Consider the following 25,771-nt stretch of genomic DNA (forward strand, 5'->3'; position numbering starts at 1 on the left):
CTACCCCAATACAGTGTATTACATCCTCGTCGATCTCCCCTCCCCCTCGATAACCAAACCAAGGTACTTGAAGCTGCCTCTACTCGGGATGATCTGCGAATCAAGCCTCATATCCATGCCCATTTTCCCCGACTCAGCGCTCAACTTACACTCCAAATATTCTGTTTTCGTCCTGCTCAACTTGAAACTCTTAGACTCAAGAGCATGTCTACAAACTTCCAATCTCTCGTTAACACCGGCTCGCGACCGATCAATGGGAGGTCAAATGAAATACTATTAAAAAAAAAAAAATCCTAAATTGTATATGTGTGTCTACGCCCCTCACGCGGCGAACAACAAAAGAAAAAAAGAAAAGGAAAAAAAAAATTAGTGGCAATGTCGTAAATAGGTCACCAGGTAAGGGTAATTAATAAAAGTCAGTTCTGTATATGGAGCCATTGTAGCTAATGGACGAACCCCAGGGGCTCCGGTGCTTTGGCAGACATCAAACCTCAGTGTCGGAAATAGGCCCTCTTACCCAACCCCCCCCCCCAAACCCCCTCACTTGGCCCTCCCCAACTCTGTATCTATATTTATATATATACCCCCGCGCGCGCGCGCACACATACTCCACTCCTCCTACCACCACACTAGCAGAAACAGTATGGTGAAAGTATCACTGCTTTGAAAGTGATTGAACAACTAAGGTTTGTATATTCTGTTTTTTTTTTGTATGTGGTGGTTTAAAGTGTTTTGCCCTAATTTTGTCGAGTGTTTTCTTTTGTTTTAATCATGATCAGTTCATGTTTTGTATAGAGGGGTTATGTTCAGTTTTAGTTGTATGTTGATTCTTGAAAAAATAAGACTTAGTTTTTACGGGTTTAACTGATATATGGGGGTTTTGTACCACTTGAGGTTTTTTCTTTAATTGTACTTGTTGATAGTAATGTACTACTACTATTTCATTTATTGCCCAGTTAGGGTGTTTGAATTTTTAAAGCCTTTGTTTTGTGGTTCTAAAAGTTCAAGCTTTATTCATTTTGCTGTTGTTTGTAATTGATACATGTTCATCAAGAATGACATGAGAGCAATACGTAGTTCATAGTCACCAGGAAAACCTAATTGTGCTCAAAATTTAGTAATTTTTATTTATGGTCAGAAGTTAAAAATAGGAGCAGTGAGGGAGAAATACTTGAAGGTGAATAGATGGCGTCTAGGAGTCTGTGAACTAGATGTTAAACCTCACTTTGGGGATTCTTACAGCTTAACACGACTTTCTTGTTTCTAAAAGAAGCTAGTTTTTCTTTAGCAGGTTTAAGAAGTGACTTTAGATGGCGTGGACGGAAAAAGATGTTGAGAATGGGAAAGAAAGTGACCCACTTGGTAACAATGGTTTTCTGAAGGGAGCGCAATCTTCTTCTGGTTCCAAAGGTTCTCCTGGTAGAATAAGTCCTATAAAGAAGAGTTTTGAAGGGAAGGATGCCATCACGTATGCAGATATTCTTCGCTCTAGGAACAAGTTTGTTGATGCACTTGCTATCTATGAGAGTGTGTTGCAGAAGGATAGTGGGAGTATTGAATCTCTGATTGGCAAAGGTATTTGCCTGCAGATGCAGAACATGGGGCGGCTTGCTTTTGAAAGTTTTGCTGAAGCTGTCAAGTTGGACCCACAAAATGCGTGTGCCCTCACTCATTGTGGAGTTTTGTACAAAGATGAGGGTCGTCTGGTCGAGGCTGCTGAGGTATGTGCATGAAGTTATTTTTACTGGTATTTCACAAAACTCATCTGATCTTTTACTGTACATTTAGTGGTAGTAAAAAAATATGATGATCACATTTGGCATAATTCCTGTTATGGATATAGTGGAGCTTCTGGTGTTAAAAACTCATGATCCCTTGTTTTGATAGTTGTGACTAACACAAACTGCAAGTCCGATAATCTCAGCTTATAATTACCAATGTAAACTTTCTGGTGAGTAATTCAAGTTGGAGTCAAGAAATTCTCTGCTGAGTTTAATGTTGTTTCAAAGAAGGCTTGAAGTGCTTACAGCTTTTGTGGATGATGTAATACATGAGGCTCTTATCCGCTCTTAATAGATGACAGATGACTTCATACGTGAATCTGGGCATTGCCCCTTCTCCTATTCCTTCACTTTCTTTGTGTGAAACCCCTAAATACCTCTAACTCCGGTCCACATTGTCCTCTTTTTAATGCTTATAATTTAAGCACACCTGAGGATTGAAATCTAAGCACATCCCAGGAAACGTACCTAAACTTAAATTTAGTTGTTAGCCTCGTATTATATACTTATTGAGTCACATTTTTATGAACTTACTTGACTTTCATACAAGAAAGAATGATTTGAATGAGCTAACTACATTTGTTTCTGGTACATGAAATAATGTGACACTGTACTGAACTTCGTAAGACTCCTTGCTTGCTCGAGGGAGTTGAGTCCAGACATGATCTCTTACATTTTTGGTGCCCCTTAGTGCTGCAGTTTATTAATAAAGTTATTACATTACTTTATCAGAAAAAAAGAACTTCAATATTGGTGGGAGATGTGAAAAGCGTATAAATGTTCTTCATACAGATTCAAAATTGTATGAAGTAGTAGTATAATATATTACTATGAAGTTCTGAAATTGGTGGATTTACTGCCACGAAAGAGGGCACATGCTCACATTATAGGTTCAAAGAAGTAATACTCATGATATGAGGTTCAGGAAGGTATATGATGTGGAGTAGAAATGCACTGATTGAGCTTCTAAATGTTGTGCACTTGAAACAAACTTTAGACCAATTTTCCTTAAATGTTCAATTGCTGACGGAAATATTCTTTGGCTGAAAACAGGGATTTCAGGTAACGCTACCTTCAGTGAGTTTATAGGGAGATATACGATTTTGCTTCTAGTTTTAGGTATTGAGGACATATTGTGCTCATATGTTGCATGTTTCCTTCCCCATAATAGACATTTTGCCTACAGATAGCTTTTCCTAGCAACTTCTTCTTTTTTTGAGGTAAAAGAAATTAATGTCTGTGATAGCTTATTTTAGTTTATGTTTGTGTATGTGCATTCTTTTTTTTTTTTTCCTTGGATAAGGATAATTTTTTTTTATACTGTTGGCCATGAGGAATACACCTTTCATATGTTCAACTGTACTAACATAAAATGTTAGGGAAATTAGTTAGGAGGTACCCCAATAGGCATCTTGTTGATGCATTTTCAGTGAAACTTCATTTGGTTGATTTTAAAAAAAAGGTAGGAGGTACCCAGTGGATTAAGTCGGGGTAGCCGCAAGCTGGCTCGCACTTTCTATAAAAACAAATTGAGGAATTATAAAAGATATTGGTTCTGAAGCACCATTCACAAGAATTTATCAAAATTGTGTTAAGTATCATTTCATTTTTACTTGCAAATAGGCATCTTGGCATGAGGATGCGCACACATTTTTCTTTTTTTCTTTTTCGTTTTTTTGCATGTTTGGGAGTGCCACCTAGACTTAAAGGCAAGCTCTACAGAGTGGTGGTTACGGGTTAGACCGACTATGTTGTATGGAGCTGAGTGTTGGCCTGTCAATATGTTCCATGCCCAGAAGATGAAAGTAGCTGAAATGAGTATGTTGGGATGGATGTGCGGAATGTCCCGGAAAGACAAGATTAGGAATGAAGTTATTAGGGACAAGGTGAGAGTGGCCTCTGTGGAGGACAAGTTGCGAGACTCGAGGCTGCGATGATTCGGGCATGTGAAAAGGAGAGACATAGATGCCTCGGTCAGGAGGTGTGAGAGGTTGACCATGGCGGTCGAGGAAGGGTAGGGGTAAGCCAAAGAAGTATTGGGGAGAGGTGATTAGGCAGGACATGTCATTGCTTCACCTCTGCAGACTAAAAGATTTCGGAAGTGATCAGGATCAGAACTTGATGGATGTCTAATTAAGCAGATGATCAAGCTTCATTAATTTATTGCAAAAGTAATGGAGTGTGCTCTTTTTGCACACAAGCTGCTTTAAATTATTCTGTCGAATCTTTACCTTTTAATCTTTATGATGGCGCTTATCACCAATCGAAGCTATCTCTTGTCTCATCTATAATCCACTTATTTATGTTGAATTTGAATCAGAAGCTTATCACTAATCAGAGCTTCTTTTGCTTCATTTATAACTTTCAGTTAATCTTTATGTTGAATTTAAATCAATGCAGTCCTATCAGAAAGCACTTAAAGCTGACCTCTCATATAAACCAGCAGCAGAATGCCTTGCAATTGTATTGACTGATATTGGGACCAGCCTGAAGCTTGCTGGTAACACTCAGGAGGGAATTCAGAAATACTATGAAGCTATCAAAATTGACTCACACTATGCGGTGATTATTTTCCGGTGCCTATTTGACTTTTTGGTTACCGTGACTTTATCAAGGAAGCCCCAATTTTAACATGTTGTGCTGTACTCGCAGCCTGCTTATTATAACCTCGGCGTTGTATATTCTGAAATGATGCAATACGACATGGCCCTTAATTGCTATGAGAAGGCTGCACTAGAGCGGCCTATGTATGCTGAAGCTTATTGCAATATGGGCGTTATATACAAAAATCGTGGGGATTTGGAGTCTGCAATTGCTTGTTATGAGAGGTTGCAACAATGTTAAATTCATTTTATTTGATTGAAGTTTATCTTTAGTGTGAGGTGGCTATACATGATTTGGCAGTTTCCATCTGATTTCTGTTATTTCTCGTTATTATTCAGGTGTTTAGCTGTGTCGCCGAATTTTGAGATTGCAAAGAATAACATGGCAATTGCTCTGACTGATTTAGGCACAAAGGTAATTAGTGTCTGTGAACAGTCCTAACTTCATTAAATGGCATTCAACTCCTTCGAAGTCAGACTTTATACAAATTTAGCAGTTATTACTATTGCCATATCGTCTTCCTAACTGTTAATTAGACATTCCAGATTGCACTCTCATAGTGAAGAACATGGTAACCACAGGTTTGCTTAATAGCATTTCGCATTCACTTTCTGCCTTATAGTTCACACAACTATCTTTTGCTTCATGTTGAACATGATAAGATACTGCTTGCTACGAAGACTGAAATTTTAATCAAGCAGCATAAGAAGTTTCCAATTGACACCTCACTGCCCCCAACCCATCGTGAACAAACATGAAGACATATACCTGCTCTTATATTTTAATAGCAGTTCTAACTTATTAGAGCTTTTTCTTTCTTTATTATAAAGAAGCAAATTAGAGCTTTTTCTGGTTTCTTAGCTTACTTCTAGAACTGCCAAACTCTCTTCATGCTTATTAGTTGTTGGTACTTCTATTCAGGTTAAATTGGAGGGAGACATCAACCAAGGTGTGACATATTACAAGAAAGCTCTTTACTACAACTGGCACTATGCTGATGCAATGTATAATCTTGGTGTTGCCTATGGTGAAATGCTGAAATTTGACATGGTAATTTTGTGCAAGGCCCTCCGCTTATCTCTAATCACAACTCATACAATAGTATGTGCTCTTGCAATTGACATAAGGGCTGTAGCATTGTGCGTAAAAGAATTGTTGGGTTATCAACTGTAAGGTTGTTGGTTTAGTTTTGTGGTGTATCTAGGTCAACCTTGTAGAGCCATATTTTTTGGATTGCACTTATTTCTGCTGCTTGCAACGGCTGAAGTTCATACTCTACTACTCCTTTTATCGTAATTTATGTGGCACACTTTTCTTTTTAGTCTGTCCCAAAAAGAATGACACCTTTTTATAATTTAGAAACCATTTTACCCATAATGAGGCGATTTATAGCCACAAAAATGTTTATCGCGTCTTGTAGACCACAAGTTTCAAAAGTCAGTCTTTCTTTCTTAAGCTCCATGCCAGTCAAACAAGGCCACATTTAATAGGACGGAGGGAATATATGTATGTAGTGTCTCAAGTGTTTAGTTTTCAGTACCCTTCCAATATCTAAACTCTTTCCCCTCGTTCCACTCGTGTTATTCATTTCTTCTCCTTGATGAGAAACTTATTGTTGTTGCTTCCATTGTGATGAATTCAAAAAATGCAGAAATTAAAGAAACAAGAATAAAAGGATAAAAATTGAGTCTAGGCTCAAATAAGGTGTAAATATTAAACAATTGATATAATCAATCACCCAACAAATACAAGACCTTTAGGTACACCTAATCTATAGGAAACCTTCAAGTGAAGAAATTTCACTTGAAGAACACCTTTGCAAGTTGTGTTCAACCATGGCAACCACTTTCAAATCTCTCAAAGAGGATACATTGATCAACAAAATAGTCTAACCCTAAAATGGAATCTTTAAGGACTATTTATACTAGGGTGGGTATTTAGCTAACAAGACACCTAAATACCCCTAAGCTAAAAACCTAGGAATCTAAGTAGTCACTAATTACAAATATAGCCGCCAATTACATGTGTAGTCTTCAATTGATGGCCAAATTATACACGTAACCACCCAATTGCAAAAATTGCCTCAATTGAAGTGCAACGTTCTTGTTGGATATCTTGGTTCGTATCACATTGTGAAGGAGTTGGTGATTTATTCTCACATGCAGGCCATTGTGTTTTATGAACTTGCTTTCCACTTCAATCCACATTGTGCTGAAGCATGCAACAATTTGGGAGTGATATACAAGGACAGGGACAACCTTGATAAAGCAGTGGAGTGTTATCAGGCAATCATCTTATGCATGTTTTTTTTTTTTTTTGGGTTGGCATAGGAGATTTATACTTTATTCAACTTGTGATTTCATGTTCCACAGATGGCTTTGTCAATCAAACCAAACTTTTCTCAGTCATTAAACAATCTCGGAGTAGTTTACACGGTTCAGGTGAACATTGATTGCTATCAACTAGTGTCTGTGTAAGCATTAATATGTGCTGTTGTGAGTAGAATTTTTTCTTGATTGCTCGCAGGGTAAAATGGATGCTGCTGCTAGCATGATTGAGAAAGCTATCATTGCAAACCCAACATATGCAGAGGCATATAATAATTTAGGTCCTTATTTCCACCTTGCTTTTATGCGTATAAACTTAGGGCCTGTTCTTGTTTCTCTTTGCATCTGTCGTCTATCTCTTTCTTATTCCAGTTTCTGTATATTGTTTGCTCCGCCCAGCCCCTCTTAAAAAAAGAGAGAAAAATAAAAAAGAAGAAAATTGACTTTCTCACTGTGTGCTTTAGGCTGTCATGGTGCTACTTTCTCTAGAACATTAATTCAGACTTCAGAGATCTATGACGTAACTGCTTCTTTGTTGGTTTTGTATTGATAGCGATTTTTCAGATTCCACTTTTCTGATGTTATTATCCACAAATGCGAGATAACTTTCTCAATAAGCCATCAATTTTATCGATTAGTTCTTCCAAAGTGTTAGCACCATCTTTTATGTCCTTCATGCTTTCGGACGGTTGTCGAAGTAGTCCATTTAGTTATGGCAGCAAGTGATTAACCTTGAAGAAGCATATTTTAAATACTCGAAGATTTATTCATCCTATTAAGTAGAAGCTGTCTAGGTATTACTCCTTTGGTTAATGGAATAATCAACTATTTGTTGGGAACTGTACAGGAGTTCTATACAGGGATGCAGGAAATATATCTCTAGCCATTGAAGCATATGAGCAGTGCCTCAAGATAGATCCTGATTCCCGAAATGCAGGCCAGGTATTGCCTGTTCTCTTATGATTTTGAGCTATCCAATCTCTATGACTTTTTCTGCATGATCCTTGTTTTGATATCAACATTGTGCATTTACATTGTGAGAATGCACGAGAGAAAAATCTATTATTAATATTCTATGTTACAATGAGCCCTATTTATATGTATACATAACACATAACCTATTCCTATTACATAAGGGACTAGAACTAATTATATATATTCCCATAACTATTCTAACACTCCCCCTCAAGCTGGTGCATATAAATCACATGTATCGAGCTTGTTACATATGTAGCTAATACGAGGACCAGTGAGGGACTTGGTGAAAATATCTCCAAATTGATCATCCGACTTCACAAACTTTGTAGCAATATCTCCCAAGAGTATCTTTTCTCTGACAAAGTGACAACAATCTCAATGTGTTGTTTAGTTCCCTCATGGAACACTGTATTCGACGTAATATGAAGAGCAGCTTGATTATCACACACAAGTTCCATCTGGCTGATCTCACCAAATTTCAACTCCTTGAGCAACTGTTTGATCCAAATTAACTCACATGTCGCCATAGCCATTGCTCGATATTCTGCTTCTGCACTAGACCGAGCAACCACATTCTGTTTCTTGCTCTTCCAATACACCAAATTTCCTCCTACTAAGACACAATATCCAGATGTAGAACGTCTATCAAAAGGTGATCCTGCCCAATCAACATCTGAGTATCCAACGATCTGCTCATGGCCTCGATCCTCAAGCAATAAACCTTTGCTTGAAGCTGATTTTATATACCGAAGAATGCGGACAACTGCATCCCAATTACTATCACAGGGAGAATCCATAAACTGACTCACAACACTCACAGGAAAGGAAATGTCAGGTCTAGTCACAGTGAGGTAATTTAATTTACCAACCAACCACCTATATCTTGCATGATCGCTAAGAGGCTCCCCCTGTCCTGACAGAAGTTTAGAATTCGGATCCATTGGAGTGTCAACATGTCTACAACCTGTCATTCCTGTCTCCTCAAGAATGTCTAAGGCATACTTCCGTTGTGAGATCACAATACCCAAGCTAGTCTAAGAGACTTCAATACCCAGAAAATACTTTAATCTGCCCAGATCCTTAGTCTGAAAGTGCTGAAAGAGATGCTGCTTCAACTTAGTAATACCATCCTGATAATTGTCGGTAATAACAATATCGTTAACATAAACGACCAGATAAATACAGAGATTTGTAGTAGAATGCCGATGAAACACAGAGTGATCAGCTTCAGTACGAGTCATGTCAAACTCCTGAATAACTGTGCTAAACTTACCAAACCAGGCTTGAGAAGACTGCTTTAGACCATAGAGGGGCTGACGTAACCGATATACAAGGCCACTAGACTCCCCCTAAGCAACGAAACCAGGTGGTTGCTCTATATAAACCTCATCCTCAAGGTCACCGTAAAGAAAAACATTCTTAATGTCCAACTGATAGAGAGGCCAATGGCGAACAACAACCATGGATAAAAAAAGGCGGACTGATACTATTTTAGCCACGAGAGAGAAAGTATCATTGTAATCGAGCCCAAATATCTAAGTATACCCTTTGGCAACAAGACAAGCCTTAAGCCGATCAACCAGGCCATCTGAACCAACTTTGACTGCATACACCCAACGACAACCAACAGTCGATTTACCCGAAGGAAGAGGAACAAGCTCCCAAGTACCACTCGTATGTAAAGCAGACATCTCGTCAATCATAGCCTATCGCTACCCTGGATGAGACAGTGCTTCACCTGTAGACTTAGGGATGGAAACAAAGGACAAAGATGATACAAATGCACAATGGGATGATGACAAACGATGGTAGCTTAAACCAACATAATGAGGATTATGATCAAGTGTGGATCGTATACCTTTTCGTAGTGCAATCCGTTGACTAAGAGGAGACAAGTCCGCAGTATTAGCAGGGTCAGGTGCAGGACGTGAATCAGCTAGGCCTGATGCTGGGCGCAGACGCCGATGATAAGTCAGGAGTGGTGGAGCTGTAGAAGGTTGAACTGGACTAGGTGGTGGCACTGGAGCTATGGGTGGTGGAACTGGAGCTATAGGTGGTGGAGCTGCAACTGGAGCTGTAGGTGGTGGAACTGCAACTGGAGCTATAGAGGAAGATGAACGGGAGATAGTGACTGAATCTTCAAGAGCTGGAACTGGCAGCACCTCAGAAATATCTAAGTGATCTGTGAAGTATGATTTGGTTTCAAAGAAGGTAACATCAACAAACATAAGGTACCACTGGAGGTCAGGAGAATAACATCGATATCCTTTTTGCGTTCTCGAATAACCTAGAAATACGCACTTAAGAGCACGAGGAACTACCTTATCTTTTCTTGGAGTAAGATTATGAACAAAACACGTGCTCCCAAAGACACGGGGTGGAAGAGAGAACAAAGGTAAGTGGGGAAACAAGACAGAGAGTGGAACTTGATTCTGGGCTGAAGATGGCATATGATTAATAAGATAGCAAGATGTAAGAACTGCACCCTCCCAAAAGCGCAACGGAACATGAGATTGTATGAGTAGGGTACGAGCAATTTCAATAAGATGTCTATTCTTTCTTTCAGCTACCCTATTTTGTTGGGATGCGTATGAACAAGATGTTTGATGAATAATCCCATGAGAGTTCATAAACTGCTGAAATATGGAAGATAAATACTCTGGGGCATTATCACTACGAAATGTGCAGATAGAAACCCCAAATTGATTTTGAATTTCAGCGTGGAAGGAAAATAGAAAACAACTCAGATCAATTTTTCGTCAAAAATATCCAAGTGCACCTGGAATAATCATCAATGAAACTGACAAAGTAGCGGAATCCCAAGGTAGAACTGACCCGACTAGGACTCCAACCATCTGAATGGACTAGAGTAAAAGGTGATTCTACTCGATTATCAAGACACCGAGGGAAATGGGAACGAGTATGCTTACCGAGCTGACATGACTCACACTCTAGAGTGGACAAGTGAGATAAGCCAGGTACCATTTTCTGAAGTTTTGACAAACTGAACGACCCTTTGATCTATGCCGTGGAAAATGTCAAGTCCCGAGGGCTTGTGTCCACCGAATCAGAGGCCTCTCTTTTTTGTTCTTCTTTTGCTTGCGCACCAATCCAGGGGCTAAGGGACCCAATTCTTAAGACTCAAGATGCAACGGAATTCGGGCTTGCTTTTTCAATTCACATCTATGAGCGAGGATTCCTCTATCTCTTGCTCGCTTCGATCAGACTTTGACAACTTAGGGAAGAATGATGGGTCGCTAACAAGTGCAACAACTCCCTTTGGAAGGATCGTCAACGTCTTTGGTTCCCTCCACTCTGGAATGTCCCAACCATATATGTAATAAATCTGGTGAATCAGTAACATGGCAAGTTGTTGAAGGAAGACAAGATGCGAGTCCATGTCATTTTGCAAGGATAATGTAATGAAGTTCATCTGATTCACGCATGGTACCAATGATCCGCCCTGTACTGCGTTCCTGTATAAAAACAAGGCCATCAAGAAATAAAACAGAGCATTTAAGTGATTTGGCTAAGCGTCTAACGACTACGAGATTAAAAGGACTACCGGGAACATAAAGAACTGAATCTAAAGGTAAGGAAGGAAGTGGACTTGCTTGACCTATTCCAATTGCCATGGTTTGAGACCCGTTGGCCATTGTGACTGTTGGGAGAGATTGAGAACATGAAATAGTAGTGAAAATAGATTTGTCACTAGAAATATGATTAGATGCACCTGAATCAATGACCCAAAACTCAGAGGTTGCAGATTGGAAGACACAAGTCACGCTACTGTATGTTTGAACAACGGAAGCTATCTATCCCTGAAGATGTCTGTTTACATGCTTGTACTGAAGGAACTCAATATAATCAGGTAGAGAAACCATCCAACTATTTATAGTATTGGATCCCATTTTTCTACAACCAATTTCTCAAATTCTTGATAAAAAATTGTATCGTTAACCTTGGAATGCCAAATCATACACCCCCCCCCCCCTTTTTTTTTGTGGAGAAAACACTTGTTCACTCACCGGAAAATAAAAAAGGTTGTCGGAATCTGATTAAACTTGAATGAAAAGACTCGGAATAACCTCCTCAGAAATCTGTCCAAAAGAAGCTTTGTCAAAAAAACCACTGTACCCGCCGGAAAGTCAGTGTGGTCGCCAGAAAATCTCGAAGTGATCGGAATAAAAAGAAAAAAGTGTGGATAGGCTTGGAATTACTAGGCGAGCAGGCTGTTCAAAAGAATGTTTTTCAAAATCCGACCGGAACAGGGCACACGCGCCGGCGTGTGTGACAGACGCAGATCTCCGACAGGCGCTTGGGGACGCGTGGATGAGTATTTTCCGGGGAATCTTTATGGGGTTTGGTCGGATCTCTCTTGGGAGCCTTGTGGTAGTGTTGGATTTTGCACAACACTGATAAATAGTGACTATGACGCAATCAGTCACTTAGGTCACCGGAAAATTGCATGGTGATAGAGTTCTTTCTTCCCGGATGTCGCTGGAATGACGCACAACGATCTTTTCTCACCGATGCTCTGATACCGTGTGAGAATGCACGGGAGAAAAATCTATTATTAATATTCTATGTTACAATGAGCCCTATTTATATGTATACATAACACATAACCTACTCCTATTACATAAGGGACTAGAACTAATTATATATATTAACATAACTATTCTAACAAACATGACCTACACGTGGTCCTCAAAACCTTTGAATAGGCTACAACATCTTTATCTAAAAATGCATTTTGCACTATGGTGACATGGATAGCTCTTTGTTATTGCTTTAGGTGTATTGTCAATCCACATAACATCAAGGCTCTAAATACTAGTAGCTTTTGGGAAATACCTCCGGCCTTTATCTACTACCTTTCATGTAACAATAGATGAATGTGATTGTTAGATGCTACTTTTAATGGAGGTTTAACCTATCCAAGTTCAATACTTGTCTTCAGAATAATTGTCAGACAGGATAAACCGTTAAATTTCAAGTCCTTTAAGACAAAATGAGAAGTTCAAAATGCAATATGTTTGAAAGTGGGACCAATTCAAATCCTTGAAAAATAAAAGGGAACAGTTGTGTCTCCAAGTGAATTGAGTGATTGAGTATTGCCCTGAGATTGAGAAGCTCTTTACTTCATAACATTCTTTTAATTTTAGCACATTAGCAATTTTTATGCTGCATATTAGATGGCTTATTATGACTTATTATGCTGCATATTAGATGGCAATTTTTAAGTCTCGTCTTAGAAAAATGTTCTTGGATTTACTACACCTTTTTGTCTCATATATCTATAATTTTGTGTTTGCAGAATCGGTTACTTGCCATGAACTACATAAATGAAGGAACTGATGACAAGTTATATGAGGCTCACAGGTTTTATTTACTTCCTACCTGTGGCTATTGTATAATATATTATGCAGCAAACGCTACCTAAGTATGGGAAAAAAGGGAATCTAACAATTGGGGAAAAAGGAATGCAGAGATGCTTTATGGCTAATAGATGCTTTATGTGCCAGAGGAATGCAGAGTCACACAGTCACCTCTTTCTACATTGCATAGTCGCAGCAGGTCTTTGGAATATGTTTTTCTCTCTTTTTGGACTCAAATGGGTCATGCCACAAAACTTCGGGGAAGCTTGTGAGAGCTGGAACCTTTGGAAAGTTAATAGCTCCTTCAGGAAAATATGGAAGATGATACCTGCAGCCATTTCTTGGACTATCTTTAATGAAAGGAATAGAAGGTGTTTTGATGGGATATCAACTGCTGTCCAGTATCTCAAAGCTTTTTGCCTAGTGCATTTATTTAGTTGGGCTCATCTAGCCCCTGTAGATTCTCCTGATAGTTATCTGAACTTTGTTTTCTCCCTAGCACTAAGCTGATTTTTTGCCTTTTTGTATTGGAGCTAGCAATTTTCATTACTTTTGTAACTATTCTGCATCTTCTTGATGCCATCAGTGAAATCAATTACTTCATCAAAAAAAAAAAACAATTGGGCAAAAAGGATAAAGAAAGTTAGATGTGTAGGCTGAAAGAGTGAGGAAGAATTTGAATGTGTCTTTTTTTATTTTAATGAGGTAATAGAATTTTGTATAAGGCATCAAGAAGATGCAAGTAGTACAAAAGAGAGAGAACTTAAAGACAAAGTCAGCTCTACAAACAAAAGAGGAACTAGGCTAAAGCTAAGGAGCTGACAAAGTCCAAAATATATTACGAGGGCAGTTTACAGGAGCTAAGTTCTGCCAACTATATAACCATACAAAACATCTATCCTTAAGTGAGTAAGTAGGAGTTGATATCTCATCAAAACATCTGCAATTCCTTTCTGTCCAAATACACCATAAAATACAGGAAGGGATCATCTGCCAAACTTTAATGATGGATTTATCTACTTTCCATGAAGATCAGCTTTCATCGGCATCCTTGATGTTCTGTGGCATGACCCAGCATAGACCAAAGATGGAAAAGAACATACAACAGATATCTACTGCAATTGGGCAGTGGACAAAAAGAAAAAGATATCTGTTGGACTCTGGCTGCCGCAAGCACATGTAACACCTGTTGACCAACCGAAAGCTTCTTCTGCTGAGGTTATCCTGGGTTAGGCATGCTTCATTTAGGGCTATCCAGCTGAAACAGGAGACATTTTTAGGTAGTTTAGTCTTCCATATATATATATATATTTCCAAGGCCATCTATCAATGATATCATTGGTGGAGCAAGAATGTGTGTAGCCTGCTTTCACTGTGTAAAGGCCATCTTGGAGTTTCCTCATCTCATTCTATCAGTAGTATTTTCCTCGACTGAGAAGCCTTCCAATTTGGCAAGTAGAGTTAGAAGTTGCGGAAGTTCCCAGCCCTGCATCTCCCTTCTAAAAAGAATGTGCCAACAGTTGATAACACTGATTCTTGATCAACTTATAAGATTAAGAACCCGTGGTGCCTAATGATGCAAAATAACCTTACGGATGACCTAGTAGATATCTTCTGTCTACCTGACAGAGGTGATTGAAATGGAGGAAATAGCAGTAGTTGGAGCAGGCACAGTGATCGTGACATTTTGGGGATGAATTTTGCCTAAGTCTCACAATAAAGCTCACCTGCCCTTAAGTTTCTCGTTAGATCTGCTGATGTTAGCATTACCCCATGACCTGCTATAATTTTCAAGGGAAATGAGATAGCAAGTTTCTCCCAGCAAGAGAGGTATGGCCTTGCATGTTTCTGGATTAGTCAGGAAATGAGGATCTTGGCCAGAACTGGCTCATAGAGTAACAACTTTTACAGAACTTAGAAAATTATGAGTAAGGAGTTTTTCTTTGCGCTTTCTACTAAGTATGTCCTGTACCTAACCATAAAATGTAATGTTTCTATATGTTTGCCGTTTCCGTCACCTGCTGCTTGGATGGATAGGACTCCCCCAAAATCCCAATTACTATGACCTCGTTAATGATAATGGAAAAAATGTCAGGTGGCGTTTGCCATTACAATTGGTAATATACACATAGCTATAGTTGGCTGTATATTTGGTTTAGTGTGATTCTGTTTCTGGATCTTTTGGTGCCTATCCTAACTGTAAGGTGTGTGACTGCAGAGACTGGGGTCGACGTTTTATGAAATTATATCCTCAGTACACTTCATGGGACAACTCAAAAGTCCCGGAAAGGCCACTTGTGATTGGATATGTGTCTCCTGATTATTTTACTCACTCTGTCTCATACTTCATCGAAGCACCACTTGTCTATCACGACTACGCAAACTACAAGGTGGTGGTTTATTCAGCTGTTGTAAAGGTATTCTTTTCCATCGCTGATCCTCATTTGTCTTTGTATTGCGACAGCTTAGTTCATGCTTCGGATTAAATCACTAAGGCATTCTTTGGACAAATCACTAAGACATACTTTTATATGGTTCTTTGTTTGGGATTGCAGGCAGATGCAAAAACAAACAGGTTTAGGGACAAAGTCTTGAAAAAGGGTGGTGTCTGGAGGGATATCTACGGGATTGATGAGAAAAAGGTCTCCAGCATGATTAGAGAAGATAAAGTTGATATTATGGTTGAACTTACAGGTCACACTGCAAATAATAAACTGGGAACGATGGCTTGCCGACCTGCGCCTGTACAGGTGATCTTTATCTTATGCCCCAACTTGGTTGTTTCTGGTTTCAATATTGCTGCTCTGAGGCCTAACTGCACCACATTAGATATGTTTTGGCTTTTAAGGGAAAGAGCTGGCCTTTCATTTTTTTTAATAATGCTTTTATGGGGAATGGTTAAGTTGTCTCGCGTAAATTGAGAAATTGGAATTCAGTGGTTCTTTTTCTTTTATTAGGCTTATTGGTAGTCCCAAGGACTTGACCAATTAGAGATAGATGTGTAGCATGATGTTTTTGTCTATTACCACCCTTCTTCTAAAAGAATGTTTGAGGTTTGGTGTGCATCATGAAATAAAGAGGTATGAGTGTGTATGCATTGGATCTCATTGCGAATTATGTTGGAGTAACTTTCGACCATGCTATAGCCTAGTAGTTTCATATGACTACCAAATTGTCAATCTTATTGAGTATGAAGAAAAAATACATACTTTACATTCTTTGGTCATATGAGGATTTTGTTCTAAGATACATGGTTAACAGTGCTACTGGGAGTCTAGGAGAATCACATGGGTGGTTGGAATATCTCTATAAAACAGCTGTCCTACGCTTGCCTGTCAACTCAAAATTTCCATTTGAAATTGGGAAGTTAATTAGTCCAGTAAGACATACTTGAAATCAAGGTGAAGCTTCTCTGAAATTTGGGGAACAATTTGAAAGCACACGTGATGTCATACTTATCGAAAGAAAAACATATTTGATGTCATACTTACCAAAAGAAAAACACTTGATGTCATTCTTATCAAAAGCAAAACACTTGATGTTGTACTTCATTCTAGTGTGTCATCTTGCTTTCATGCTAATTCAACCACTCCTATCTTTGAACTTCATACTGAAAATTTCCCCCTCTCCGATAAAATTAGAAGCTTGCTTCTATGTATCAAACTTCCTGCTATGAAGGAAGTCTTAACTAATCTATTTGCTATGGCTGAACTTTTGAGCTGTTACTCAGTGTTCATGGTTCTATATATTTCTCCTGCTAGGTGACTTGGATTGGATACCCTAACACAACTGGTTTGCCCACAATTGACTATAGAATCACTGATGCTATGGCTGACCCTCCTAACACAAAACAGAAGTAAGTGGGAGAAAGGTTTTTTTCATGTTGATCTTACCCACACGACAGTCTTGTGGCTAATCCTTTCAATTTGATTGGCAGACACGTGGAAGAGTTAGTTCGATTGCCGGATAGCTTTCTTTGTTATACACCTTCTCCTGAAGCTGGGCCAGTGTCTCCAGCACCTGCTTTATCCAATGGCTTTGTTACATTTGGTAGCTTCAACAATCTTGCCAAGGTATTAATCAGGAAGCAAGTGCCATTTAGAAGCATGTGGTGGGGTTGTTTCGTGCTTTTGAATTGGTAACTGTGTTGTTTAATAGGATTTTGTGGCTCTTTCTTCTTTTATTCTGATGATTTGCTTTCAATACAGATAACACCTAAAGTGCTGCAAGTCTGGGCAAAAATTCTTTGTGCAGTTCCGCATTCTCGGCTAATTGTTAAGTGCAAGCCTTTCTGTTGCGATAGTGTGAGGCAGAGATTTCTTTCTATTCTAGAGCAGTTGGGATTGGAGCCACAGAGAGTTGATCTTTTGCCATTAATCCTTCTAAATCATGATCATATGCAAGCATATTCCCTCATGGATATTAGGTAATGCCCTTGGTCATGTGGCCTTCTTATACTCAGAATCTAATTAAGCTTTTGATTTCATTTGTAAATTGAAGGGGAGCCTTGGCATAACTGGTAAAGTTGCTGCCATGTGACCAGAAGGTCACGGGTTCAAGCCGTGGAAACAGCCTCTTGCAGAAATGCAGGGTAAGACTGCGTACAATAGACCCTTGTGGTCCGGCCCTTCCCCGGATCCCGCGCATAGCTGGAGCTTAGTGCACCGGGCTGCCCTTGATTTCAATTTACAGCTTAGTGCACCGGGCTGCTCTTGATTTCATTTGTAAATTGTTCATAAGGCTGTTTTCTTAGTTCCACTTCCAAATTTATATGGGTATCAGGCTTCACTTTGAAGATACTCAAAGAATACGTTTGCTGTTACTACCTCCATCTCTTTTTGATAAGGAAAAAAAAAAAAAATATTCCAGGGAGAAGAGATGGAGGTAGTAACCTAGGAGGTAGGTAGGTTACTACCTCCATCTCTTCTCCCTGGAATATATTTTAAAGGGGTTTGGGCACCCTTACATGCATATGCTCTTCTTTTCTTGCACATAGGGTGTGATTTATCAATTTGCTTCTGTGAATTGTTTAACTTCCAATATTTTTCACTATCGTACTATTTCAAGTGGTCATTGGAAGGGAATTCTAAATTAAATGTTGGGCTCCCTTGTGTTTCAGTTAACTACCTCTTTGTGTTATTAATTGCTCCCTCCGTTTCAATTTGGTTGTCGTAGTTTGGCTTGGCACAAAGTTTAATAAAGAGAGGAAGATTTTTGAAACTTGTGGTCTAAGTATGCCATAACATTTTATGTAGCTATAAAACTTTTGAAACATATGGTATTAAACAAGTCATAGCATTTGTGTGGCTATAAAAGCTTCCCATAAGGAAATATAGGAATGTACCAATCTTTTTGGAATGGACTAATAAGAAAATAGTGCCAAACAAAGTGGAACGGAGGGGGTACAAATTTGCAAATTTGCTGCAAGACTGTCAGCAGTAAGTCACAGCATATCTTGTCATGGAAGCTGAGAAACATTTTGTATTTGATTAATGCTTGTTAAGTGCTGCACTTGTACAGTTTACCTAGCCCCATCTTAGTGCTAGATTTTAATGAAATCTCTTTGCCATTAAAATAAAAGGGAGTATGTATGCAGGGACCTTTTCTGCCATCAATCTCCATTAGTTTGACTATTAAATGGCAGCTTGTCACCAGAATTCATAACTCTCTTTCCAAGTTCGCTTCTGATTTAATTGTATTTAACTAAAAACTGTAGGAAGTGAAAAAGGGACACAAAATAGAATCAGTCGATCAGCCGAATCCAATTCACTCCAACACTCCCTCTCCCCTCCCCTTAGGCCTCCCTCCCAATGCCGCCTTCTCCCACCTGGTGACCTATTTCTCTCACTTATGCAACTGCTCTTAGGCCTTATCTGTTTTGCACGTGATGGATGTCTGAATCTTAATTGTTCAATTAGACATGGCAATTGAGGTGGGACAGGGCGGGGCAGGGCAAACACTAAACGGGCAGGGCAGGGGAACAAGTAAATGGGGCGGGGCAGGCAGGGCAGGGCAGGGCAAAATTACATTTTTGAAGAATCTTAATGGGGCAGGGCAGGTTGTAGGTCAGCCCTTGGTTCCAATAGTGGGTCATAAGGTAGCCTGAGGCCCAATTCGTTCTTTGCTTGTTTTATTGTCCATTTCTTAATTTCTTTCATAAATTGATAAATATGTACTTGAATATGTAAGATTTTGTGTACGTGACTATGTATTTGACTATATGTATAATTAAAAGTTTTTAAGTTGCGGTGTTTGGTTGTTGGTCAAATTTCATCATAATGGCTTTTTCCAGTTCTATTTTTGGTTGATTTGTTCCTTCTTCTGCATGTTATTGTTAAACGTTCTTAATTAGTATACATTGAAGTAGCTAGAGGATGTTACAAACGCAAATTTGAGATATTTACCTTTAAAGGATAATAGAATTTGGACATATAAATTTTGAAAATGCATATAACTGACATAGAAATAAGGGTTAGTTCTGTAATATATTTTAAAAATGGGGAATGATTATTCAAGGGGAAAATAAACAAATGATGTTTCTTGGAGGCAAATAACAGTGCACTTTGTTTAAGGACCATTTCCTATGAGTTGAGAAATGATTGGTACGCCTATTCCAGAATAGGAGTCCCCAGCCACATAAGATGGATTCCATAAGAATTCAGGCTGATAATTGAACCACTGAAAGGAAATGGAAGTATCAAGTGAAATAGCAAAGCCATATGAAAATTTAGACTACTGGAAAAATAAAAAAAAATAAAAAACAATGAAAGTGAATCTAAACAGGGCAGGGCGGGGCAGGGCTCAATTGGGCAGGGCAACATTTTGGAACAAGGTTAAACGGGGCAGGTCAGGTCAAAATCTTAGTGGGTGAGGTTGCCCTGCCCCGCCCCAATTGCCATCCCTATATGTATTAAGTGCATTTTTTATTCTTTCATAGTAACTACTTGTTAGCTCTCAACAGGTTTGAATCATTTAGATCTTGTGCAGAGTTTTAATATCATTAAAATGTCTACTTAAAATGTCCTTTTGCACAACTCTTTTTACTACCACCACCGTCAACCACCTCCATGACCTGCCAACACCAGTGACTTCCTCGCCCGTCAAACGTTACCACCAAACCATCAGCCACCTCCACCACCAACCACCGCACAATCACCATCACCAACCATCTTCACCACTAGTCAGTATCACCAACCACCTGTATCGCCAACTTCTACTACACAACCACCATCACCACCACCTAACACCGCAACCATCCCTATCAGTCACATAGACATCCATCGCCTCTAGCCACCATTGAACAACCACCATAGCCTGCCCCACTGCACAACCATCACTAACCTCCTCCATACAACCACGACAACCACCACCTCACAACTATTGTCACTAGCTACCACCACCTCCAGCCATGCTGTTAGTTTTAGTGTGGTTTATCAAAAAAAAAATAAAAAAATATACTACAACATGTAAATTAATATTCTCTAATATCTTTGTGGGTATAGTACTTAGTAGTAATTTATTTGAATTCTATATATTTATTTATTTATTTTCGAATAAAGATAATTTATCCAGATGAAGATGCTGAAAAAGCAATTTTAGTGATCCAGTGTTTGAATCTAGATACATTATCTTAATAAGCAAAAGTGTATCCAGATTTAAACGTCTTAATCTTTATAAAACAAACAGAGCCTTCCTTACCTGCCAACAAAAAAAAAAAAAGAAGGAAAAATAAGAGAAGAAAGAAATGCCAAAAAGGAACTTTAACATGAAAGTAATGCCCCACAATTTTCTTTCATTGTTGCCTAATTGTATGGACACGTTAAAGGAAGGATGATATTGTCAAATCTTACCAAATATAATCGCCATCGGTCTTAAATTTTTGGCAGGGGAGGTCCATCTAGTTTCGCTGAATTAGAAGGAAGTCTTTGTGAATCACCCTCATTTTAAAATTGCCTTATTTAAGTGTTCTAGTATGTCTGATTGTGTCAATAAAAGAACGGAAAAGGGTCAAAGCTATCCCTATTATTTGGTAAATGGTTTACAAATACCCTCTGTCCATATGTCTGTCCAAAAATATACATTACATCCATCTATGAGTCCCAAAAATATGCACGACGTTAATTCTATTAATAAAATTGCCCCCACGTATAATGGCAGAGCCCGTGGGCCTTCAAGTTAATGATGTGGCATTTTTTTTACTGGGCCATGTGGCAATTTCGGGCTGAAACCAAACTGGATATAACACCCGCCCAATTTATTTGACCCGCCTAATTATTTTCTTTCTTCCTTATCACCCAACATACCCACTTCCACCCACCTAAACCCCAAAATCCTCTTCCTAGCCTCTCTTCCTCCATCACCACCACTGCCAGCGTTACCACCGGCCAATCGCCGCCACCGTCGGAAATTCGGCATACCCCCACCTTTCCGCCTCTCTTTCTCTCACGTTCTTCATAACCTAACCTCCTCTCTCCAGGGTGCTACTATCGACACCATTCTTCCACGACCGATGGTGGCAACCACCGGTTCTCCTCGCCGAAAATGGTAAACCAACAGTGACAAGTAGTCATGAACATGACCGGAATCTTTCAGATATGGTCGGCAAACACCGTTGATGTTTTCGTGGCTTGTTCTTGATGCTTTTGCCACCTCCATGCTATGTGATTTCATTGTAAATAGGTGTTAAGATTTTATTGCTACCCTAAGTCCACCTATTTTCTAAAAAGAATGACATGTCCAAAAGCCGAAGATAATATGCATGAAGAGGGTGGTGACAAGGGAAATGGTGGCGAGGTCACGGTTAACCAAGTGGCCGGCGAAGTATTGATGGATGATAGTGAGAGAAAACATTTGCCAATCAGCTGAAGATGGTAGGTCCATCTATTTCCCATATATTCTTTGAATCTTGGCATGTTCGTTTCCTAGAATTGAGGTTGATGGAGAAGACGAAAGGGGGCTGGTCAGGTGAGTGGGAGTGGGTGTGGTAACAAAAACCAGGGTCGGATCCATTTAGTGGGTCGAAATTAAACCCACATTTGGTTTCAGCCCGAAATTGCCACGTGGCCCAGTAAAAAAGTGACATGCCATTAAGTTGAAGGTCCATCGATTCTACTGTTAGACGTGGGGCAATTTTATTAATAGAACTAACGTCGTTTGTATTTTTGGGACTGATATATGGACGTAACGTGCATTTTTGGACTGAAAGATGGACGGAGGGTATCTATAAATCATTTACCAAACAATACGGGTAGTTTTGGCCCTTTTTCAATAAAAGGATATTCCCTGAAACATATGATATGATAATATTGTGTTTTTTCCTCCTGCAGTTTTAGATATAGTTATGCTTAGGTTATCTCAGTTCTATTATCATTTTGTCAGATATTTAATGGTCATTTGATACTTGGTAAATGATAACTTTATCAAATTTGGTTAAGTCTTAATTAAAAGTGCATAAAATGTGTAATTTCATGTTGCTGGACTGGGGTATATCTTGTTTTCAGCAGTAGGGGTTTTCAGAAGTATCCTATCCGTGTAAAATCTGGCATCTCAAAAAATTCTGTTAGACAATTATCAATTATGATAAAGATTTGGTGACATACTTGCCTACATCCTCTATTGCTTGCTCTTAAAGGGAAACATTCTCAGCTTGTAATTATGATCCACTTTTTGTAGCTTGGATACTTTTCCTTATGCTGGAACAACCACCACATGTGAATCACTATACATGGGAGTTCCTTGTGTCACTATGGGAGGTTCCATACACGCTCATAATGTTGGTGTGAGTCTTCTTAAGACAGTTGGTAAGTATGTTTATTAATCTTAATTTTATTCTACCCCTGCTTATGAACTCTTAGTGCTTGCATTTGCCAATTGATGAAAGTATAGTTTCCAAAAAGGGGGTGAAAAATCTCAAAAGGGTTGACCCTGGAAAGAAGTTCGAGGGGAAAATTCACAAGTTCGTTCTAACACATTGTACAATTGGTTGGCAATTTTGCATTTTAGGGTTACAGAACCTTGTGGCGAGGAATGAGGATGAGTATGTTGAGTCGGCTATACAGTTGGCTTCAGATGTTACATCTCTGTCGAACTTGAGAATGAGTCTTCGAGAACTCATGTCAAAATCACCACTTTGTGACGGGACACAGTTCACCCAAAATCTTGAGTCAATATACAGGAGTATGTGGCGCAGGTACTGTGATGGAGATGTGCCATCTTTGAGGCGCATTGAATTATTACAACAGCAGCAGCAGACACAAACAGAGCCGGTGGTTCCCGAAGAGTCACCTGTGAAGTCAGTGGAAAAAACCACGATTTCTGCTTCAAAAGACGGGTCAATTAAAGAGAATGGGTTCACTACAATGCCACCTTTGGTATATAATAACTCCTCTACTGGTGAAGAAAAGGTGCAGTTAAATCAAAATAGTAATCCTGGTAGCTGAGTTGAGAGTTGTTGGATCAATGAGTCTGTCTGTTTAGAAGAAGTCAGGAATGATTGGTAATAGAAGCCAAGATTCAAGAACAAGTCTTGCGATAGCGTGTGTGAAATCAGACCAAGCCTCTTGTATCATATAGTTTATGAGGCACTTATGCGCTAAATTGAACGACTGACTTGGTTAATGGCTGCAATTTTCTCTGTTGCAGAGTGTGCAGGCATAATTCTTTTTCGGAAAAGAATGTTGGAAGGGCTAGTGAAATTATTATTTGTTCCAGAAATAGAATTGTAGTTATTAGGATACGGGTTGTATTAGTTATATCTCTCTTGCCCGAGTTCAGGTGGGATTTTATGCCCTTCCCGTTGTAAGAAGTATAGCAGACTCAGATCCTCTTTCTAGTGGAACGATCGGTTATTTTCTTTTTTCTATTTAACTTTTAAGAATTTTATCTTCCAAACGGGTTGGAGGATTCGGACTAACAGAGAAGTTCTAAATGCTGAGTTGTTTGTCAACTCATTTATCATCAATTATATAGTCAACTTCTCCTAGGAATGGTTGGTGATGTCAGTTTTTGAGTCTTCAGTTGCTGAACGAATCCCTTCACGTTAATCACGCCTCTAGTATCACAAAACTTATCAGTCCTTCGACCAACTACCGTGTAAAATAAATAGGGTTGTTCAGAATAATTAGTGAAACCACAATTTAAGAACTCACAGACTAGGAGAATGCTTGAGCAATATCTTCATAACTGGCATGAATTCTTGATCAAGCCCCACAGCCAGTTACCATAACTCTCCACATCATCAGACTTTAGATTTCGGAAAGTAGAAGAAATAAGAGATGTCGAAGTAATATCAAGTAGTGTTACCAGCAATACTAACAATCTCCAAACTTGTACGGAATCAATTCGAAACACACTCGAGCCTCCGGCCCCAATCTAACTATACTAACAAGTTTTAATACCCTATCCAAACTTATTCAAATGCTCAAAACACCATGAGTAACATTCAAGCTACGAATCGAAGGTCAAAATCCATCTCTTAACTTCTAAACTATCCAACTTTGCTAAACACGTCCAAATCATGCCTAAGCATTATGAGTTTCAATCAAACTTTGCACACAAGTCCCAATAGACTAAATGAACCTATCCAATGTAGCGAAACACAAATCGGAGTCCGATAACATCAAAGTAACTATCGGTCAAACCTACCAACTCTCAAATTCTTCAAATTGTCAACTTTCGGCAAATAGAGTCCAAACCTTTTAGGAACTTCCAAATGCAAATCCGAACATACGACTAAGTCCAAAATCACCATAGAATCTATTGAAACCATCAAATCACCATTCTAAGGTCATCTATTCAAAAGTTAAACCTTGGTCAACTCTAGCAACTTAAGCTTTCCAAAATGGAACTTAGTGTTTCGGTTCACTCCCAAACCTTTCCCAAACCAAACCAACCATTCCCGCAAGTCACAAAATAACAAACATACCGGATGCAGTAAATAGGGAAATGTAGCTCTAATATATAAGAACGTCGCCTGGGTCGTTATATGAGTATTAGTCACTAGGCTGTTTATTATGGTTCTACGAAAGTTCGGTCCAATCAGAGTTCAAAAAAAATAAATCTAAAATCAGCATGTTTACACGGAAAAATAGATATAATCAAAAATTCATACTGCATGACTTTGAAACACCAAAACATGAACTCGAAAGTCATGGAGAAGCGATGAGTATTTGTCACTAGGCCGTTTTCTATGGACCTACGAAATTACAAGCCAATTGGAGACCGTCAATTTTTTTTAATACAAAATCAGCATGTACTAATATACATGAAAAATAGATATAATCATATACTTGTATTGCATGACCCCGAAACATCAAAAAATGATCCTGAAATTTATGCGTAAGTGATGAGTATTGATCACTAGGTTGTTTCCTGTGGACCTATAGAATTTCAGGCCAATATGAGTCTATCAAAAATATATTACAAAATCAGTATGTACTAATACATACGAAAAAGTGTATATAATCACAAATCAGAGTATTAACCATCAACTACCATAAAATGAACCCGAAATTTATGGCGATGCGGTAAGTATTTGTCACTTGATCGTTTCTTATGGACCTACGAATTAAAGGCCAATCGAAGTCCGTCAATAGAATTCTACAAAATCAGCACGTACATATACACGAAAAAGTGGATATACTCACAATCCGTATAGCATGAACCCTAAATGCCAAAAAATGAACCCGTAGGTCATGGCGAA

The 25,771-nt window shown here is 38.9% G+C and overlaps 1 protein-coding gene and 1 long non-coding RNA gene across 3 annotated transcripts; both read left to right on the forward strand.

Moving 5' to 3' along the window:
- Positions 1–533: 533 nt before the first annotated feature.
- On the forward strand, positions 534–23,932 carry LOC104112430 (probable UDP-N-acetylglucosamine--peptide N-acetylglucosaminyltransferase SPINDLY). Of its 2 annotated transcripts, none has more exons than XM_009622356.4 (18): positions 534–686; positions 1,292–1,721; positions 4,182–4,343; positions 4,434–4,609; positions 4,724–4,799; positions 5,307–5,435; positions 6,551–6,670; positions 6,758–6,826; positions 6,912–6,993; positions 7,560–7,654; positions 13,011–13,075; positions 15,290–15,488; positions 15,627–15,821; positions 16,833–16,927; positions 17,009–17,144; positions 17,280–17,497; positions 22,744–22,871; positions 23,074–23,932. In XM_009622356.4, the coding sequence occupies exons 2-18, from the start codon at positions 1,311–1,313 to the stop codon at positions 23,508–23,510; spliced, it is 2,793 nt and encodes a 930-aa protein (XP_009620651.1). In that variant the 5' UTR covers positions 534–686; positions 1,292–1,310; the 3' UTR covers positions 23,511–23,932. The 2 variants fall into 2 exon arrangements, with proteins under 2 accessions (XP_009620651.1, XP_009620652.1); XM_009622357.4 differs by having other exon boundaries at positions 535–686; positions 1,289–1,721.
- On the forward strand, positions 17,505–19,313 carry LOC138895049 (uncharacterized). The gene is made up of 2 exons (XR_011409280.1): positions 17,505–17,889; positions 17,979–19,313. It is a non-coding gene; the product is annotated as an uncharacterized lncRNA (long non-coding RNA).
- Positions 23,933–25,771: the final 1,839 nt, after the last annotated feature.

Source organism: Nicotiana tomentosiformis, chromosome 7, assembly GCF_000390325.3.
Source record: "Nicotiana tomentosiformis chromosome 7, ASM39032v3, whole genome shotgun sequence".
Taxonomy (NCBI): Eukaryota; Viridiplantae; Streptophyta; class Magnoliopsida; order Solanales; family Solanaceae; genus Nicotiana; species Nicotiana tomentosiformis.